The sequence below is a fragment of the Stegodyphus dumicola genome, chromosome 6 (assembly GCF_044657685.1).
Source record: "Stegodyphus dumicola isolate Sdum_Otavi_A_Nest chromosome 6, ASM4465768v1".
Taxonomy (NCBI): Eukaryota; Metazoa; Arthropoda; class Arachnida; order Araneae; family Eresidae; genus Stegodyphus; species Stegodyphus dumicola.
This window is the reverse complement of record NC_140773.1, coordinates 173,121,919-173,137,662: the sequence shown is the minus strand read 5'-3', so window position 1 is coordinate 173,137,662 and position 15,744 is coordinate 173,121,919. Positions and strand designations below refer to the sequence as shown.

The following is a 15,744-nucleotide window of genomic DNA, read 5'->3' as shown; positions in this document are numbered from 1 at the left end:
TTGAAAATGTGTTTGTAAGTTAAAAAATAATAATTTTCAGCTTATTCTCACGAGACATCCTTGTCCATATTAATCTTCAGTTTCTTCTTCTTTTATGTGACCTTATCACAACTCCTCCCCTCATAAAGAAATTTTTCTTGACTATGAAAGGAAAAATTCTAAATACATTTCACTGCTTTCAAAACACAAGTGGTAACCATTTAAGTGATAATAGAGAAGCCAGTTACATTACCCTGCACTTATTTTTAGATAACATAACCGCACAAATACAACAAAAATAATTTAAACTACTCCTAGTGTGTGCCTTATACAAAGCATATTGCTCAAATTTTACACAATGCTAATACTTAAGATAAAACATTTAATTCTAACAATTTTTTTTGAAAATGAAACACACAATGTAAGCAATTTTGAATCTACACAAATATAATTCCAAAACTCTACAAAAGTCATTTTCACCCATTTTCATTACTTTTTACCTTACTTTGTATCCACTAGTGATATTCAGTCACTAGACTAGGGCACGACTCAAACCATTACCGTGTAATTTGCCTGGCCTATGAACAATTTCAAAGTTGTACTGTTGGGGACACAATGCCCAGCGAGTCAAACGAGAATTTGATCCCATCATTTTGTTTAAAAAAGTCAATGGATTATGATCCGTCTGGATCTTGAATTTTTGTCAGTCTAAGTAATTACTTAGTTTCTTCAGTCCATAAATAATGGCCGCTAGTTCTCTTTCAATGGTGCTATAATTTCGCTCCGCTTTAGTAAACTTTTTGCTAAGATACAGTATAGGGTGTTCCTCCCCATCCTGAATTTGAGACAACACAATACCCACACCATATAAGCTGGCATCTGTCTGCACAATAAATTCTTTAGAATAATCTGGTGCAAATAAAACCGGACTTTTTACTAGTTTGGTCTTCAGTTTATTGAAAGCCTCGTCGCACTCTTTTGTTTTTTTGTTTTTCCCCTTCAAAGTGTCTGTCAAAGGTGCGGCAATACTGGCGTCGTCTTTTATGTACCTTGCATAGTAGCCCACAGTACCAAGGTAGCTACGTATCTGTGTTTTAGTAGTGGGGATCGGAAAATCTCTGATCGCTTGAATCTTGGCCTCACTAGGTGACCTTTTCCCAGACCCTACTTCATGTTCCAGAAATTTAACATGGTCTTGTGCGAATTTGCATTTCGAGGGCTTAACAGTCATTTAGCCTCCTGAAGGAGACCTAAAACCACATCCAAATCCTTCATATGCCTGTCTCAAGTCGGTGAAAAGACTGTGATGTCGTCAATATACAGTAGAACAAAATTGTCCAGCCCTCCTAAAACTTGAGTGATCAATTTACAAAAAGCCCAAACATCATTTTCTTCGGGATGAAAGATCCAAAAGGTGTCACAAATGCGGCATACCTCCGTGCACGCTCTGTGAGTGGTATCTGGAAGTATCCTTTGGTTAGATCCACGATTGTGATAAATGGAGCTGCGCTGACTTTTCTACCACTTCTTCAATAGTGGGAAGAGGGAAAAATTCAGTCATAGTTTTTGAATTTAATTTTCTGTAGTCTATACAAGGACGAGGATCTTTACCCGGGACCTCTACTAAGATCATAGGCGAAGCATAATCAGATTGCCCGACTTCTATGACTCCTAACTCAAGCAACCGCTTAATTTCCTCGTTTAGGATGTCGGTTTGTCTCGCCGACACTCAGTAAAGCCTGACTCTAACTGGAGTCTCATCCAACAATTTAATATTCATTTCGACCAAAAACGTACAGCCGGGGTCAGATGAAAACACCGCTCCATACTTCCATAACTTCTTGGAATTTTCCTATTCCTCTGACGAAGCTCTTTCTTCTAGCTTACTATCTCTGACTATTTTCAAAAAATCTACCTGAATTGGATCAGCCAAGGAATAAGGAATATCCACTTCTCCCTCAATATCTTCCATGACCTCCTCCGTCACAAGATTCACAAACTCGAGGAGCTGATAGTCAAGGTTTCATCAAATTTACAATTTATAAATGGTATCACTGCTACGCTTACTCGGAATCTCTGCCATATAATTGGTTTCGGAAATCACACTAGTTACTTTACCTGGCTCTATCCAGTTCAGAGCCATTTTGTGCGGTTTAGACGTGGCTAAAACAAGCACGAGATCTCCGACCTTCGAACATCTCGTAACAGCGTTGCGATTATACCAGTTTCCTTTTACTCTGATACTCTTTCATCCTCTCTACAGCCAGCTCCTGACACTTCTTCAATCTGTTTAATAATGAAATATCTATATTACTCGGTTCAAAATGCGGTACTAGATCTTTCAAATTAACCTTTTTTCTCTAGATTGTTCAACTTTCGAAACTGTGGAAGCTAGGCTATTAGTCTGAACCACATTCATCAGTTTTAACCTTTCCAATTCAAAAACTCGCTCCCGTTCTGCTCTCTCTTGCTCGGCTATTTCTTCTGCTTTTCTCAGCCGCAGCCCAAATTCCTGCCGCGTATTCTTTCGCAGCTTCTTCTTCATAGTCCTCAGCATTTAGAATAGCCTGCCTAATTTCTCTTACTCTATTTGCCTGAGACACATTTGTTTCAAACTCCTCCGCTAACTCCAATAGTAGAGCTTTAGTAAATTTCCTCATAAACTCACTCATTATGGAAAATTAAAGAAAAATAACCTACACACAAATTGCCTTACAACATTTAATGATAATACCTATGCCTACAAACAAAGTGTATATATAAAAAAATGCTAATTAAGAGGCAACCTTTTCCTGCTCCATATCCAAAATAAGCCTAGTCTCGAATAACTGGCATAACCTCTCCAAAACCACAAAAATGGTACTCACCAATTTTAAAGACGCCTTCGATTGATTCTCCTTGCACTACTTGGATATTCTTCCGGGAAATTTCACTATTTTGCGGCGCTAGATCACGCTTCCTCAGGCGTTCCCTTCTGACACACTGTCACTTGTCACTGAAGAGGCTTCACCACGCGAACTGTCCTTGCACGCAAAATTAGATCGTTCTTGAAGAGAAGAAAGTCTTGACTGTTTACATAAAACTCAAGTTCACAGGCGAAAAGTCCCCGTTCCTAAATTTACTCTCAGGAACAATCCCTAAAAGCTGCCACCAACTTTTAATATTTACTGCTGTGGTGTAGTGGCCGAAACCGCTATGCTAACCCTGGGTTGTGACATCAGGTTGAAAACAAAACACAGCATAATAAAATTTATTGAATTAAAAAAAAAAAAAAAAAAAAAAAAAAAAAAAAAAAAGCAGCAGCTACATACAATTCTGCAGAGAAAAACCTATCTTTTTCAAAAATCAAATTCTATACATTTACCTGCGAGAGCAATTCGTGGCTCTCGAGGTTGCGTTTTTAAACACTACCAACGATTTATTTTAATAAAGACTATTTTAACAACTATTGAAAACGTGTTTGTAAGTTAAAAAATAATAATTTTCAGCTTATTCTCACGAGACATCCTTGTCCATATTAATCTTCAGTCTCTTCTTCTTTTATGTGACCTTATCACAACTCAAATACGTTGTGCAAAAAGGCAATAAAAATTTAATAGCTTTATTTCAAATGCCTTTAATTTTTTTTTTAATTCAGCCAAATTTTGAAATCTTGAGTTAGAATTTAATCCCAGGAAATGTCTATCAACTGTTCTTTTTCTTCACGAGATAAAATTTCGGGTATGTTTGAACAAAATGGTTTTCTAATTCAATTTTTGTTTTTATAATCCTCAGGAAAGTTGTTGGCGCATTTTACGCCAACGAATCTCGCCAAATTATTGCCTTCTACGATTGAGGCAGCAGACTTGAAGAAGAAATCTAACCGGTCTGACGTGAGCAATTACTTGTAACCGAAGCTCACAATTAAATTGTATTTTGCTTCACTGTAAATATTTGTATATGATGTTTTTCTAAATAAAATAATTAAAAACGAAGCAGTGAAGCTGGTCCGTCGATAAAAAATAACCTTTAAGAAAAATAAGTGTATTCATCTGGCTCCGTCGACCCTGGAGCCTACTTCAGCGGTATGGATATATTAATGAAAAGCAAAGCATCCCTAAAGGGGAAAATAACTAGATTCGAAACTTTTGTGCAAACTGCAAATAATGATGTGGACTTAGTTGAACTTAAAGTTAAACTAAAAAACATTCAAGTTCTTCAAAAAAAAGTTGATGAACTACGAAGTGCGTGCTACGCACAAAGTGAAATGAAAGATGATGATCTGACCAAAATTGATGACGACTTAAACCAATGTGATGATCGTCTGGAAAAATTGGAGGTAAGAATTGAAATTCTCATTAATTCTTACAATAAGTTAAATTCTGCAAAAGCAGTAAATGTTACTGAAAGTAATGTAGATGAAAATTTTCAAATCAAAACTAAAATCCCAGCGTTAGTGTTGCCTGAATTTTCAGGAAAATATGAAGAATTTAGTTCATTTAAAACTCAATTTGATGATTTGATTACAAATAATGTTCAGCTGAGTCATTCACAGAAATTGTATTATCTAAGATCTTGTCTTACTAATGATGCTAAGCATTTAAGTAGTAACTTTGATAATTTTGAATCTTTGTACAATGCTTTAGAATCTCGCTATGATAATGAACGTCTGATTGTTGACATTCATGTGCAGAATATTTTAAATTTTGAAAAGATTCAATCCGAAAATGCGAAAGATATCAGAAGTATGATTGATTGTATACAAAACAATTTACGCGCTTTGAAAGTATTAAAATATGAACAGAACAAGTTATGTGATGTTTTTCTAATAAATATTTTTCTTCAAAAACTAGATAAAGAATCTAAAAAAAATTTTGAATTATCTCACAAATCGAAAGTAGTTCCAACATTTGATGAGTTTATTAGATTTTTGGAACAGCGTGAATCAGTTTTGTTATCTATAAATAGAAATATTACACCCGGAAGTAGGGTTAATATAAATAAGAATTCCACTCCTTCCCATAAATCGAAGGTTCTTTTGACAAATGAAAATAAAAATAAAAACTGTGTTGTGTGTAGGAGCCTTCATCCTATTTTCCTTTGCGATACATTCTTAAAGTTAAGTGTTCATGAAAGATTAAAATTAATTCGTTCACATAAACTCTGCGAATTATGTTTAAGGCAAAATCATAAGAAAAGTCAGTGTCTCTCGAAATTTAAATGCGCTTGCGGGGGAAAACACAATAAATTAATATGCATGGATAATGAAGGTCATTCGAAGACTCCTTGTCGCTCGGTGACGCCACTTAGACAAAACAAAAGTGAGCTCGATGCCGCCGCTGGAAAAGGTGACTCAGAATTGAAAGCGTTGAGTGTTTTAAGTAACAAGAATAAACAAAAAAGAAAAAGTGTACTTTTTTCTACTGCAGAGATTTATGTCCGGGACGCCAATAATCGAAGAATAAAAATCCGTGCGATTTTAGACAGCGCATCTAATATATGTGTTCTTACAGATAAAATAAGTGAATGCTTAGGAATAAAAAGGAAGAAAATTAAAATGCCTGTTACAGGTCTTAATGGATCAATTCAAAATATTAAATGGAAAGTGAATACATTTATTTCAAATGAAGAATGTACCTTTAATGAACCAGTTGAATTCTTGATTGTAAATAAGATAACAGGACTAACTCCGTGTACTACGTTAGATATTTCGAAAGTAGAAATTCCACAATTTTTAAATTTAGCTGATAAATCATTTTATGAAGCTTCAGAGGTACATGCCCTTATAAGTGCTGATTTATTTTTTAAGGTTTTGAAAAATAATACGTATAAAATAAATGATGATTTATTGTTTAAAGAGTCTGAATTCGGATGGATCGCATGCGGGAAGCTTAACGAAATACAACCTTCTTATCAGGGACATTGTTTTCTTGTGCAAAATGACTCTCTTCAAAATACTTTAAAACTTTTCTTTGATTTAGAGGGACTTGGTATTCGTGATGATCCAGTTTTGCATGAAAAGGATCAGGCAATGGAAATTTTTAATGACACCGTTGAATTTAAAAATGGACGTTATGTAGTACAATTACCTTTTAGGAAACATTATGAAGAATTATCTGATAATTATTCCTTGGCGCGGCAGCGTTTTCAGAATTTGTGGAGAAGATTTGGTCATGATCCTGAGTTACATCAACAATACCGTGAAATTATTTGTGATTATTTAAAAGAAGGCATAATCAGCATCGTAAATCCTGATACAAAAGAAAATGCTTTAAATAAGCCTATATATTATTTGCCTCATCAGGCTGTGCGTAAAGAAAGTAGTTTAACGTCGAAAACTAGGATCGTCTTTGATGCGGGTAGTCATCAAAATAATGAATTTTCTTTAAATGACTGCTTGTGGCCAGGGGTTAACTTAAATCCAAATCTTTTGGATTTACTAATTAATTTCAGATTGAACAAAATTGCATTTTGTTCAGATATTAAACAAGCTTTTCTGCAGATATGCCTCTCTGATGAACATAAGGATGCAGTTCGTTTTCTTTGGAGTAGTGATGATCCAAGTGTTGATAAAAGGCCCAATTTACAGATTTACCGTTTCAATCGAGTAAATTTCGGGGTCAGTTCGAGCCCATTCCTGTTAGCAGCTACTATTAGACATCATATTAAAAAATACAAGGAAGATTTTCCCAAAACAGTTGAAATTTTAAACCAGTGTTTTTATGTAGATGATCTCATTTCTGGAAGCGAGGATTTTGAAGAAGCACTTGAAGTATCTAAAAATGCCAAGAAAATTATGGAAGAGGCTGGAATGGTTCTCAGGAAGTGGATTAGCAATAATGCTGAATTAATGGAGCAATGGAAGAATGAAGAATTCGATACCTATCCTGCAGACGCTACTCTCAGCTTGGGCGCACACCAAACTAAAATCTTGGGACTTTCTTGGAAGACGCACGAAGATTATTTAACTATGGATACTAAAAATCTTTTGGAATTTCTTTCTATGGACAAAAATACGAAACGCTTCTTACTTCAAGCAATAGGGAAGATATTTGATCCTTTAGGATTAATTTCGCCTTTCACCATTCGAGTTAAATGCCTCATCCAAGATCTCTGGAATGAAAAAATTCAGTGGGATGAACCTTTACCAAAGGAAATTGAAAAGGAATGGAAGAAGTGGTGTGCTGAACTTCATCACTTAGAAAATTTGAAAATACCTAGGTTGGTTAATGATTCTGCATCAAAGGAAGATATTGTTGAAATACACAGTTTTTGCGACGCAAGTAAAAAGGCATATGGCGCTGCCATATATTTGAAGGTGAAGACACTCAGTGGAATATCGGTGAAACTCCTAACTTCAAAAAGTCATGTGGCTCCATTAAACGGTGTAACCTTACCAAGATTAGAACTATTGGGTGTTCTAGTTGCAGCTCGTCTTAGTTCTAAGGTAAAGAGAATCGTGAATCTGCAAAGATCTTCTGTTGAATACCATTGGACAGATTCCAAGATTGCACTTTTTTGGATAAAGGGTGCAAAAACCCGATGGAAGCAATTTGTGGCAAACCGAGTGAACGAAATCACCAGCTTGACAGATCCCAACTCTTGGCATCACTGTGCAGGTAAAGAAAATCCTGCCGATCTTCTCTCACGTGGAATGAATGCTGATTCCTTGGTGACAGATTCTAGATGGTGGACAGGTCCAGAATTCTTGATGCAGCCTGACAGTTTCAAGAACTTGCAACCATTTATTCCTGAGATTGAAACCATCGAACAAGTCGAAAAAGAAACTTTGCGGCGAGAAAGGAAAATTCCTTTTGAAGATGAGACTTGTAAAGAGACAGCCCTGCTAAATGACAGCTCTCAACATTTTATTGTGGACGACCTCTTAGAACTTTCAAACAATTGTTATAAAATTAACCATGTTTTGTCTTATATTTTCAGGTTTATTTTCAATTGCAGGAATAAGGTAAAAAACACAGGACCACTGTCAGTGGAGGAGGTAAGAGAAGCCGAAGAAGTGTTGATTAAGCATGAACAACGAGTTCTCCTTGAAGGAAAGAAACTGCCAAGTAATATTTCGAATTTATTTCCGTTTTTTGATGACAAAGGAATAGTACGTGTAGGAGGAAGGCTGAAGAATGCTTCAGTGCCATATTCTCAAAGACATCCTCCTATTTTACCTAAGGGTTCAAGATTAAGGAAAATTTATTTTGAAAGTTTACACAGGAAATTATTTCATGTTGGACCACAAGGTCTGCTAAATGCAGTGCGCTTGAAATTTTGGCCTTTAGGTGGCCGTAGTCTCGCACGCAAAACAGTACATCAATGTGTAACGTGCTTTAAATGTAAGCCCACTCTTTCTTCACAAATTATGGGTAATTTGCCTAGTGAAAGAGTTAATGTTTCAGCTCCATTTTCTATTACAGGTATTGATTTATGTGGCCCTTATTTAGTGAAATTTAAAAATCAACGTAAAGGTATTCTGAATAAATTGTATATTTGTATTTTTATATGTTTCGCAACAAAAGCCATCCATCTTGAGACATTAACAGATTTGACTTCTGATGCTTTAATTGCAACACTTAAACGTTTTACAAGTAGACGTGGCAAATGTTTCAAAATTTATACTGACAATGCTACTAACTTTGTTGGAGCGAATTCAAAATTGAAAAAATTTTATAAGCTCATTAATTTCCCAGACAAAGAATTAGCTAATCATTTTTCGCAAGAAAATATAAATTGGAATTTTATTCCACCCAAATCGCCTCACTTCGGAGGACTTTGGGAAGCTGGTATAAAATCGGTGAAGTACCATCTTAAACGTACGATTGGCAATTTTCATTTCACTTACGAAGAATTCGAAACGATTGTCATTCAGATAGAAGGAATATTAAATTCGCGACCGCTTACTCCTCTTTCTAGTGATTCAGAAAGTTTCGAAGTTCTGACGCCAGGTCATTTCTTGATAGGGCGACCTATAACAGCAATTTCTGAGCCGTTTTTAACGGATTTAAAGGAAAACCGCTTAAGTCGTTGGCAAAAAACTACAAAAACTATACAACTTATTTGGAAAAGATGGAAGTCTGATTACTTGAATACCTTACAATCTAGATCAAAATGGATGGTTGAAAAAAATGATCTGATGATCGGCCAAATGGTTTTGATTAAAGAAGATTTTCTGCCAATTAACAATTGGCTTTTAGGGCGAATAACATCATTGTACCACGGTTCTGATGGAAAAGTCCGTGTTGTAAAAGTTCGTACCAAAACAGGGGACTTTAAAAGGACAATTAATAAAATAGCTGTATTGCCTATTGAAGTTTAGCAAGTTGTGAATTATGTTACTCAGTTGTTAGTAATTATATTGAAAATTATTTTTCTCAATAATTTTGTATTCATGTTTTGTTCACTTATTTTATATTTTTCTATACATATTTTATACTTGTTTACATGAATAACTGAAACTTTAATACTGGTATTTCATAATTAAATTTATGTTAAGTTTTTGTATGTGAACATAGCAAGGCCGGGCGGGATGTTGGCGCATTTTACGCCAACGAATCTCGCCAAATTATTGCCTTCTACGATTGAGGCAGCAGACTTGAAGAAGAAATCTAACCGGTCTGACGTGAGCAATTACTTGTAACCGAAGCTCACAATTAAATTGTATTTTGCTTCACTGTAAATATCTGTATATGATGTTTTTCTAAATAAAATAATTAAAAACGAAGCAGTGAAGCTGGTCCGTCGATAAAAAATAACCTTTAAGAAAAATAAGTGTATTCAAAAGTAAATGTTCAAAATTATTTATTAGTGAAAATAATGACTTTTAATGTCAGATGCAAATTCTTTTATTTTCAAATTATTTTCTGTTAGAAAACTTTCTAAATGAGGTGAAAAGCTTAAAATATTATTATCTAATTCTTTGATTATTAGCTCGAGTTTTTTAAAATTGCATTTGTTTTGTCTCTAACGATTAAAAAAGTAACACTTTGTCCTTGTAATCCTAAATTTATCTCATTTAACTTTCCATAAATATCAGCTAAATATACTAAAGTATACGAAACATAATTTGCTAAATAAACAATTTTATGTAAACCATCACTTTTTCGCTCAGTCAATCCTAGCCATTTTTCGATTCTGAAAATCTAGGTTTGCTTTATAATTTTTTTCACAAATATTTAGATGCACAATATATTATGAGTTCTTGAAAACAAACGACGATATTCTCAAATCGCATAGAAAAGTAAGGAATACAAAGCAACAATGGCTGCCGTTAGAATCAATAAATTTATGTAAAAAAAAAAGGTTCTAATTGAAAATAGAGCACAAGATGAGGGCAGAAATGGAAAGTGTAAACATTCTAATAAATCGATCAATTCTAAAAGAATTAATGCTATACTATTATATTTTTATAGGAACTTATTTTTATTTCCTATTAAATACAACATCCATTTCTATTTCTCCTTTTAAAAACATAATTTATGATAAATTGTGTTATATCTATGGCTAAAAGAATATTTGTGAAAACATTTTGCTAAAGTCTTTGAACAAAGCTCAGTTACGAGTGTTAGAGAAAAAACTTTAATGATGTATTTAACATTTGAATTTAATAGTTAAATATACTTTCTTTCTTTGCGTATAACTTGCGTACCACCAGTTGAGAACTGCTGCTTTAAAGTAGTCCATTCTTCTTACAATAGGGTGTAAGCTTTTAAGTTGATGCTTGAAATAAAAACGTGGTAGTAAATTATCTTGCATATATGTGTCACTATCGGTAGCCTCCTTTGTGAGCTAATCAAATTATTCCATCAAAAATATACACTTAAATATTACACTACTGCTTTTCCAGTATCTTTCTGACCACTAAAACAATAGTATAAAAATAATAAATATTTCAACAAATAATTAAAAATAACTTACCAGATGGTAAACTGAATTCAACAAATATTTTTACAACTATTTCAGCATCATCATCTTCGGACTGCCGTTCTTGATAAATAATAACTCGATTTACAACTCCAAATCTTCCACATTCATCTGTTACTTCAGATTCCAAATCATCATCTAAGTCTTCTACACCAACCATGTTACGCAGAACAATAACCGAGGACTAAAAATAAATAAATAATAATTAAAAAAATATATGTTTCTTGCCTAATTCAGTTCTTAACATATACCTTAAATTAAGAATTTCCTACTCATTTTTACCATAGATTTTTATTTATGATAAATTTTTTTTTGGCTTAAGTAGACCAATCTTTCTAATAATTGAGTATTGCTCTTAACTTATAAATTAACAAAATAACTAATTTGATCTTTATTTTAAAAAAAGTTAAAACACTCTCACTTAATTTGGTTATTATTAATTGACAGGAGATTGGTTTGTTCACATTGACAAGTCAATTAATCTGCGATCAATAACAAAAGCTACTTTTTCATTAGTTTGGATTTAATATTTGAAATTTATACGGTCAAAGGTTTTTACGGTTTTAAAATAATTTTTACTACAACAGATCTAGATTTCTTTGGATACTGACTTGGAAAGCTACTTAAAAATACATACTGAAGTTTTTTTTCTAATAATTCATAGCTCTAATTAAATTTCTTTTCTTTGAAGATGATGTATACCTTATTTATATATATATAAACATCATTTACTATGACAAGCACAGCAATTTAACAAAGGAAATTAAACTTACTTCTGTTCGTCTCATGAGTTTTTGCATTAAAATATGCCTTGCATTTGTTCCTTTAATCATCATATTTTCCTGCTGCTGCAGCGTTTGTGGCTCTTGCTCTTCAGCAAGTTTCTTCTCCAATTCTTCGAGCTTCTGCTTTTGGGCATCACTAGTAATTGTGTCAGCTGTAGATGCAGGAGGTGCAGCTGAAGCGACAGGTACAGTAGTCTTTGATGCATCACTAATTACTGGTGGTGGGACTGCAACTTTAGGACTTGGTGAATTGACTTCTGTTTTAACAACAGTTACAGGTACACCTAAAGGTGGAGTCACTATAGGCAAAGTAACTATTCCAGGAGGCGGAATAATGATAGGTGGACGTACTGGAGTCACACCTATAAAAATGCAAGATCATTCAATAAGAAATTTTCATCTTTCATTTACTAAATATAAATTACAATGAATACTTCTAAATTTAATACATACCTGTTATTATGCCAGGTGCATTTGCAGCTAGAACAGGCTGAGGCAAAATGGATGGAGTAACAAGTCCAGGAGTTCCTATAGCAGGAATTGCAAGGCCAGGTGGGGGTATTACAGGACTTAGTGCTGCAGTTTCTGTTGCAGTAGCCGTAACCACTGGAGCTACTGCTGCAGGGGTACCCAAACCTAGGGCCTTTGAAAAGAAAGAGATGCTAATTTAAAATAGATAAGCGACTCACAAAATTACTATTAAATACAGAGACAATATTTTGAGAATAATTTGGATAACTATCTAAATTTTACCTATTTACATAATGCCATATGAGCACTTCATTGAAGACATACATATACTGAATATACTGCATGAAAGTAAAATGGAATTTTCTAAATTTATTCCAACAAGGTATTACATAATTTTTATCTCCAATAATCAGTGGTTTCAAGAGAAGGAAAGTATTGGATTATTTAATTATAACTAAGCACACTTAAACTATCAATATGCAAGCATAGATAGATATCGTGTGACAGATTTTCTAGGCGACTTGATTAGACAGCTATACTATTTAACGAGCCGCTTACAACAGTTATTATAAAAAAGAAAAATACATAATGATTTAATGAATCCAGCTTGTAGGATTTCTGTTTATTCTAAAAAGCTCGTATTAATGTCCAGCAGACCCTACTAGACTGGAAGCACGCTTTTGATCATTCTTAAATAAATCACGAAGTCTAGAAAAAGTTAAAATAAAATAATCTTTTTATTTAAGTCTTAAATAATGAGAAAAACGCTGAGACAAATGATCTACTATTTGAGAAAATTTAAATTAAGATATGCCACAAAATAAACTACTTAAGACTGCCCAAGATAGTAAACAGTGCATATTAAAACATTGGCTAGCTAAAGCTGGAATAAAACTTGGCAGAGCTGATGATATTAAGTGACAGCAAGACAAGGTTGCCAGAAACTATAATTTAGACATTCAAAGGCTTCAGCTTCGATTCAACGGTCCGGGTCGTAATTTTGAACACCTTTTTTGATGATGATTTGATGATTATTGTCTCTTTATGCTGTTTTTTTTCTTTGTTTTTGTTCTACTCCAAATAATAAATATGTTTTCTCACCCAGTTCGTGTCCTTACTTTCTTGACTTTTGTTTCGTCACTACCGTGCCAAGAAAGCGTTTCCAACCATGCATTCTTCCCACTGTTTGGTTTGGTTTATTAGATTACGGCAAAGGGGAGGGCTGTCTGCTTTAACCTTTTCGCAACGGCACACCTTTGTTTAAGACGCTCGTGCGGAACGGAAGGGAATCGAAGGCAGTCACTGTACAGGACGAAGGTTTTGCATCGATAAGCCTAATTTTATATATATATATATATATATATAAAAGACTCGCTTCTAGCATCGTAATTTTTTGTATTCTTTTAGATTATTACTTGAGTTCTTATATATGTTAAAATTAGCACTTAACATTTTTTTTCTTTATTTTTCATGAAAATATACTTAGTTGCTTGTCTTGTAAAATAATTTTCGGAAGCGCTATTCAAATTATTCCAAAGTTTTAATTGATAAAATTCATCAATAGATTTTTAAATTAATAAAACAACACAATAAAGACTATTTACAGTAAGAAGTAACACAATTTAAAATGAAGACTGTGATAAATCTCGAAGTATGGAGAAGTATCACTTTCTAACTCTTTAGAAAATGAATCATCACTCTCATCTGCGTTAATAAATGGTTCATTGACCATTATTCTTCCTCTGATAAATAGCGCCTTTCCGCTACAATAGACTGGAGGTGAGGCTTTCTAAAATAAAAAGAGCAGAATATATCTGAAGGGCAATGCAAAACGTAACAGTACTCCACATAGTAACCCTAAAAGACCATATATAGTAAAGGAAAAAATAGAATAAAAAAAGAAATTGGATATAAATCAGACACGCGAATGTTTTCATTAACACGCAGCGATTTAAAGAGCTCACCTCTGTTTACGTTTTCCATCTCCCCCACCTTCGCAAGAGCTGATGAGTAAAATGCCTAAGTCAAGCAGAATATATCAAACTCAAGGTCAGGAAATTAAAATTGTGCTCATTTCAAAAGCAATGGACATCGGATGCCATCTAGTGGCCTTCAGAAAAACGTTCCAGCTTAAAATGCACATACGCATTACCCGTTCTCTGAATGCAATCTCTAGCGATGCGTGGAAGGGACGCCCGTCCTGAAAGGGTTAAGGGAGGGATGCCTTTGTACGCGACTTTTTGCGGGAAACTGGCTCGTATACACACATCACACATGGGGAAAACCACAAAAAATACATCCATGTAGCCAGCCCATTCGCGGGATTCGAATCTCGGACCGAACTACCAGTGTTCAGCAACATTACCGCTCGGCCACTGGTGGGCTTTTCCCACTGTTTAGGTCAGGGCTTCTTAAACATTTCTCAGTCATGACCCCCTTTTTATCTCTGAGATTTTTTTCAAAACCCCAGGACCCCATAATATTTACGAAAATTGTGTGGGACCCCATAAGCATTGCACAAATCTGACACATACATAAGTGAAATTGTCAATTTCTTCACTTGTACTGTAACATACTATTGCAGCTTTAGGTCATTAACTTTAATTTCTAATTTTAAGCCATAGAATAATGTGAACATTTTGAATAAGTAACACACAAAATGACAGCGTCATGTGCAAAGCAAGTAAAAGGAACGTTTATATTATAAAAAGAATGCGTCGAAACTTTTTCATTTTTAACTTATCCGTATTGTTTTATCTTTACCTATTTTCAGATACATTGTGAAAAAATATTTGGTAATTGTAAAATTATTATAATAAGTTAAAGAAATGTCAAATCAATTTTTGGCAACCCCCTGCTGCAGGTTCCGCTACCCACAGTTTAAGAAACTAGGATGTAGATCAAAATTTGAGAAAATAGTCTGTATCCACCTTTTTTAAACAGTCTTGCATTTTCAAATCAGTAATAATTTTGTCCTGACTATAAGATGGTTTCACATCTTATATTTAGATATACGCAGGATGATCTAAAGTTTTAAAAATGATTTGTCAGAAATAAAGAGAAACAAATCAACATATAAAACAGCTCATTTTCAGAAATTCAAGAGGTAATTTCATGATATATAATATTTCATGAAGGTAATTCATGGTTTATGATTACTTTCCATTATTGGAGAAGCTAAAATTGTTTCACGTCTCCTCGGAGTTAGTCACCGCTGTACTAATACACCTTGTATAGCTAATCATGCTGTTAGCAGATGTCCAATCTTACGATATGACATTTTACTTTGACATGCATAAGTTTGAGTGAAGGACTAGGTGTGCACAAAATCTGGTAACTTTAGGTGACAAGCAGAAAATTTGATTCTTTTTCTCTAGTTATTTTTTCACAATGTGAGGAACAAGCATGCATACAGGTTCTTTAGTAATTATGTAATATATGGTCTACACTCTTTAGTTATTTACTAGTGGCCACCAGATAAGCGAGCTGCAGCAAAGGCAAAAATGTATGAAAACATTTCAATACGAAAGAAATTAGTTCATTCTATACAAGTAACAAACAAGTAATAATTTTTTTACTGCCGAGCCAAGAAGCAAAAACT

General features: G+C 34.0%; 1 protein-coding gene across 3 annotated transcripts in view; it reads right to left on the bottom strand.

The window, feature by feature from the left end:
- hfp (Poly(U)-binding-splicing factor hfp) overlaps positions 1-15,744 on the bottom strand; it is an 84,441-nt gene that overhangs the window by 8,639 nt on the left and 60,058 nt on the right. For all 3 annotated transcript variants that reach the window (XM_085819165.1, XM_085819166.1, XM_085819167.1), the window contains 3 exons: positions 12,126-12,315; positions 11,661-12,034; positions 10,882-11,071 (listed from right to left, as the gene is read on the bottom strand). In XM_085819165.1, the coding sequence (XP_085675291.1) occupies positions 10,882-11,071; positions 11,661-12,034; positions 12,126-12,315 (754 nt within the window). The remainder of the gene's footprint in view (positions 1-10,881; positions 11,072-11,660; positions 12,035-12,125; positions 12,316-15,744) is intronic.